The sequence below is a fragment of the Delphinapterus leucas genome, chromosome 8, assembly GCF_059928025.1.
Source record: "Delphinapterus leucas isolate spDelLeu-1000000601 "Yukka" chromosome 8, BTC_Dleu_Yukka2, whole genome shotgun sequence".
In the NCBI taxonomy this organism is placed as follows: Eukaryota; Metazoa; Chordata; class Mammalia; order Artiodactyla; family Monodontidae; genus Delphinapterus; species Delphinapterus leucas.
The window spans coordinates 3,044,079-3,050,078 of NC_143136.1; the positions used below are offsets into that span (position 1 = coordinate 3,044,079).

General features: G+C 50.2%; 1 protein-coding gene across 2 annotated transcripts in view; it reads left to right on the forward strand.

The window, feature by feature from the left end:
• The window catches only part of PER2 (period circadian regulator 2), a 42,321-nt gene extending 36,321 nt beyond the window's left edge, over positions 1-6,000 (forward strand). For both annotated transcript variants that reach the window (XM_089916120.1, XM_089916121.1), the window contains 2 exons: positions 667-817; positions 3,472-6,000. In XM_089916120.1, coding sequence (XP_089772246.1) covers positions 667-817; positions 3,472-3,621 — 301 coding nt within the window. In that variant the 3' untranslated portion in view covers positions 3,622-6,000. The remainder of the gene's footprint in view (positions 1-666; positions 818-3,471) is intronic.

Sequence of the window (6,000 nt, forward strand, 5' to 3'; positions counted from 1 at the left end):
GATGTGTGTGTGTGTGTGTTTGTGTGTGTGTGTGTGTGTGTGTGTGTGTGTGTCTTAGAGATGCAGAAACCAAGAGTCAAGGTGGGTGACCAGCCCAAGGCTGCTGGCTGCTCTGTAGGGACCTGGGTCTGTGCCTCAGCTCTGACCACTCCAAGGAACCTGGAACCTATCAGGGTCCATGCCCCTGTGCAGTGCCCCCTCAGTGGAGGGACATGGGGGGGAGGAAGGACAGATTAACCCTGAGGCTCAGAACAGCCAGGCCTCTGGGCCAGGGGAGCCCAGGGCTCTGTCTCCAGGACTGCTGCGAGGCAGGCCAGTGTCGGCAGGTGGCAGGGGAGGGCTTGTCTACCTACCACCTCGCTGGTGAGAACCTCCCGGGCACAGAACCAAGTGTCTGCAGATACCCGGCTCCCATGGCTGCGCTAAAGTGAAATGAAAATCAGAACTCGGTGTATCATCTTCATAGAAAAACTACAGACTATCTACTAGGGAGATGACGTTACCTTAAGTAGGGTAATTTATTTTAAATGGAAAGGAAATTTAAACAAAATCATCTAAAATTACATGATTAACACTGGAAGTGTTGGTAGAAAGCGAGTATATTCTTTAAAAAACAAAGCCCTTGAGACGTTCTAAAGCTTCCCTATTTCTAAATATTTCATGAAGAAATTTAGAAACGGTCCTGCAGGAGGACAGGGAGAAGCTGAAGGTGCTGCAGAGGCTCCAGCCCAGGTTCACAGACAGGCAGAGGCAGGAGCTGCAGGACGTCCACCCGTGGATGCGATCGGGCGGCCTGCCCGCGGCCTTCGACGTGGCGGTGAGCTCTGGAGCGGGTTTTCTGACTTTGCGTTAAAAGGCACTGTGATGAGAATGCTCTGTGCTGTCTTTGCAACTGTTCTGTACATTTAAAACTTCTAAGATTAAAGGTTCATTAAAGGGCTTCCCTGGTGGCCCGGTGGTTGAGAGTCCGCCTGCCGATGCAGGGGACGCGGGTTCGTGCCCCGGTCCGGGAAGATCCCACATGCCGCGGAGCGGCTGGGCCCGTGATCCACGGCCGCTGAGCCTGCGCGTCCGGAGCCTGTGCTCCGCAACGGGAGAGGCCACAGCAGTGAGAGGCCCGTGTGCCGGAAAAAAAAAAAAAAAAAAGTTCATTAAAAAAAAAAATACCACCACACTGTTAGGTTTCCTTCAAAGAACTTTCTTCCAATGGCTTTTCAACACTGTTTCCAAAAAGGTCTCGTAAATATCTAGTCTCAATCACATGCTGAAATCTGAATTTTTTTTCTTTCAATTCTGTTTCCAGTGAAAACACCCACACACACACTTCCTCTGTCATAAACCCTCAACATCCACGTAGACCATTAAGTAACAGGGAGACAGCAGGTCCCCACCCTCCCTCCCACTCTCGCCAGGCTGCCCCTCCTGTCTCTGTTCCTTCCCGAGGGTCCCAGAGGTGTCTCTGTACCCCAGCTCCTCTTCCCCGCTCCCCTCAGAGCACCCCCATACCAGCACTGCCGGGGAGGCTGCTCTCGTCAAGGCCTCCAGGTCCAGCAGCTGAATCCACTGACGTCTCCGTCCTCACCCTAACCGACCCACTCGCGGCATTCAGCGACGGCCGGCCCCTCCTCTGAGAGCACCCCTCCCTTGGCCCCGGCCCCTTGGCCCCTCGCTCTTGTACCCATCAGTGTGGATTCGCCCAGGCTCAGCGTTTGCACCTTCCTCTTCTCTCTACACTCCCTCTGGCGCTGTCAGCTCTCTCCTCCTGACCGAAAGTAGTGTCTTCGTGCCGAGACTCCCTAGCGTCCACCTCTGTCGAACTTCATCTGCTGTCCTGGTTATGCTCAGAGAGAGCCAGCCCACCCACTGTCTTCCCACCCACTCAAGGGTGACTCCATCACCCCTCTTGCTCGGTCCACAGCCCTCTGGACTCTCTTTCTGTCGTGCCCCATCCAGTCCACTAGCAGGTCCTACTGGCTTGACCTTCAAGGTGGCTGGAAACCAGCCCCTTCCCATCACTTCCAGCATCACCACCCTGGTCCACGCCACAGTGCTGCTTCACCTGATTGTCACAGTATCCCCCCCGCTGCACTCTGTTCCCCCTTGTCCCCTACAGTGAGATCACGTCACCCCTCAGCTCCGAGCCCTTCCAGCGGTGCCGCTTCTCAATCAGAATAAATTGCTGCGAAGCTGTTAAAATATGACACCCGCTCCCCACAGCTCCCATCTCCCCTCACTCCCTCCTCTCCAGTTCCCTGAACTCATCGAGCAGGCTTCTGCCTCAGGGCCTTTGCACCTGCCCTTCCCTCTGCTTGGACTCCTCTTTCCTCAGACAGACACATGGCTCACTCCAGCTTCCTTCAAGTCTTTTTTTCACATGCTGCTGTGTTATTTATCTAATACTACCTAGCAAATAACCCCAAAGCTTAGGAGCTTAAAATAATAATCATTTATCATCTCCCACTGTTTCTTTGGGTTGGGAATTTAAGAGCAACTTAGCTGGGTGGTTCTGGCTCAGGGTCTCTCCTGAGGGCGAAGGTGAGATATTGGCCGGGGCTCATGCCATCTGAAGACAGGATGGTGGCTGGAAGATCCCCTTCCAAGGAGGCTCCCTCGCGTCCCTGCACATTGGTGCTGGCTGTTGGCAGGAGGCCTCAGTTCCTTGCTGTGTGGATCTGTGCATCGGGCTGCTTATGTGTCCTCATGACATGATCCCGGCCTCCCCAGAGAGAACCGAGGGGCTGCAGTACCTGTTACAACCCACATGTCACCTGCATCACCTCCTCTTTGTTAGTGGCAGGTCACCGAGTCCAGGCCTCCACCTTCTGAGGAAGGGGTGTCAAAGAATTTGTGGGCGTATTTTAAAACCACTACAGTCACTCTCTCAGTGGAACATCAGTAAAATTACAGACGTCCTCACATGCCTTATTCCACGTCAGCCCCGCATTTCCCATCTTTTAATACACTGTGGAGCATTTCTCATTCGGCTACTAGGAGATCACCTCCACTGGGACACAGATTTTCCTCTTTGTTCACTGCTGACTCCCAGTGCTTAGAACGTGCCTGGAACACGACAGGTGCTTAACAGATGGGAAATGAACAAATGAGACAGTACGTTGTTGCTATCCCATTCTACAGATTAGAAAACTGAGGTTAGAGAAGGTCGGTAGCAACTCCAGGTCCCACAGGCAGAAAGAGGAGGAGCTGGCACTAGAGCCTCTGGTTGATGCTGTCCCCTCGCTATGCACAGCCACCTCGCAGACAAGGGAGGGGCCTGGGGAGCTGGGAGCAGGGACCTCTTGGGAAGAGCTCTGGCTCCTTGGAGAGCAGGCAGGGGTCCCATGCCCAGTGGCACCTGCTCACCCTCCAGCAGCCTCACGGCTGACTCCTGATCACCTGCACCTCTCTCAGCTTGAACTACTTTTTCATACCAAAGATCTCATTTTTTTACTGATTTACATTTTTTCTTTTAAGGAATGTGTTTGCTGTGAAAACAAGGGAAAAGACAACGTTTGCATGTGGTATGAGGAAGCTACCCCTACTCTGGGACTCAGCGGAACAACCAACACCACAGAAGAGGAAAACGGACCCTCCCTGAGTCACAGAAACGAAGGGCAGACGTAACCCCCCACAGCGGGACAGCCAGTGGCGTACATTAGATGGTCATCTGAGGAGAGGGAGGGTCTTCACCTGTGTTTCTAATGAAATGGACGGATATACTTACATGGCTTTTTTTGTTCTAGAAAAAACCCATCGTTTTCTGAAGGGGTGATTTAAAACCGTGGCGGGTAGGAGAAGTTTGGGAAGAAATAGCTTTTTGTATTTAAAATATAAATATGGAGTTTTCGGGGACAGGGGAGGAGATTTTCATCATTGTTTAACTTGAGAAGGACTGCTTCCCTCCTTGTGTCGGGGAAGCGGCTGAGCGTCCTCAGCCAGAGCACCAGTGTCTGCTGGCTCCCCGTGGGCGGTCCCGAGGCATCGCACCGGGCTGTGACCAACAGCTAGGATGCCACAGGTGACTCCGCGCTGAGGGGCCGTCCTTTCAGAGCTTCCCCAGGGTGTGTTTGGATCAGATCAAAATATGTCCTCTCTGGGGGGCTGCTTTTTATCTAAATTATTTAGTCAGATTAGATGTTTTTAAAACATACCAAGTGGAGATCACAGCCTCTGCTAATTTTCTTTCAAAATGTTTTGCATTAAATGGCGTGAAGCGTAGTTTGGCAGACCAGCAGCTTCAGCTTCAAGTGTGGTAGCAGCAAACATTTCACCTGATGTAGCTTAAGTTTGGGGTGAACGAAGTTGAAATGCTCGCTCTGGACTAAAGATGCCTAGTGGTTTGTGTGACCAACTCCATCATAGAAATATACATCCTCAGAAATACACAGGCCCTTGTGTATATTTTGACATCATTCTCGTATCCTTTTCAGACCGGGATAGCCAATATGTAGATAAAAACACATTGTCGGTCATCCCCTTATTGTGACTTCCCTCTGCAAACCAGGCTTTGATCGCCACACTTGGGACCCACCCGTATTTATTCTTTGATTGGCACTTCCGAGACATCAGCTCTGGCCCAGCTGAGCCAGTGCTTTCTCCTGACTTAGCTGGTGGCTGCATCTGTGTTTTCCAGGGTGCCGTGATCTAACCGCTCTCACCACACCTGGGCTGGGACACGGACCCCTAATTCTTTTCATGAACCTGACCTCATTGGTGCGATTTCCGGTCTCTGTGGTGATGTCCACTGGCACTTTCAGATGAATGGGACACTTGGCGAAAAGTGAGACCAGACGGCCCAACTTTTTGCAAAACCTCGTATTGCATCGTCTATCCCAAAGATTGTCTGCAAAAATGTTACATTGGTCCCTAGGGTGAATGAGAAGCTGCCAGTGATGAAACAACTGACTTACAATTGCATCGCGTCTGTAGAAAGTTAAAAGGGGGCAGCTTCCCCTGTTCTTTGCTGGAGAAGCAGCTACTAGAACAGGTGACGTCTCCTTGTAATCCAGTTGGTTTTCACAGTCAAACCACTTTATGCCTGAATATCAATCCTATTTTTCATAAACTCGAACACAGAAAGTTTAACTTTTTATTTTTTTTTAATTTACAAAGCAACATCACCTGCAGATACCCAAGACAAGGTGTAGTCTATGCATTTGTGTGGAGACTAGATGCTACAAACTGCTTCCTGCCACTAAAGTCAGATCATTAAGGGATTAGATGGGAGCCAAAGTTGCATTGACTTTCCCTAAACACAAGACTGCCAACACGTTCCCTCCTGTTAGCAGTGTTTACCGGCAGCATTATCTTAGCGTTTATGTCTGTTCATTGATTGTTAACTGCTGCGGAGCTTCGACGTGTGCTGAGAAGTTGACAGCAGGAGCATTTTGTGAAATTGTTTACACGGTGCCACGCGTCGGGTCTTACATTTTCGTTAGTATGTGTGCTTACACGGGTGTTATAAAAAACTTCTTCTCGATTTTAAACTGAGCCTTCTTTTTAATATATTCCTAAAAAGATACGTAAATAAGCTCTCAGAGTCTGTGTAACGACGTGTTAAACCTTGCCGGACAAGTGGTTGGTTTATGTGCAAACCAGACTTTCTTCACCCAGTGCAATATGTTTGTTGGACTGCTTGTGTCTTTTTATGATTTTTTGCCTTTTAGAAAATTGGTAAATAAAGCAAGTATATTTTTATTTTTATTTGTGTGTATTTTTAATGTAGCACAGAGGAACAGGAACCTGAATAGAGATCAAAGATTATCAAAATCTTTTTTTAAAAAAAAGAACCCGGGCTTCCCTGGTGGCGTGGTGGTTGAGAGTCCGCCTGCCGATGCAGGGGACACGGGTTCGTGCCCCAGCCCGGGAAGATCCCACATGCCACGGAGCGGCTGGGCCCGTGAGCCATGGCCGCTGAGCCTGCACGTCCGGAGCCTGTGCTCCGCAATGGGAGAGGCCACAACAGTGAGAGGCCCGCGTATCGCAAAAAAAAAAAAAAAAAAA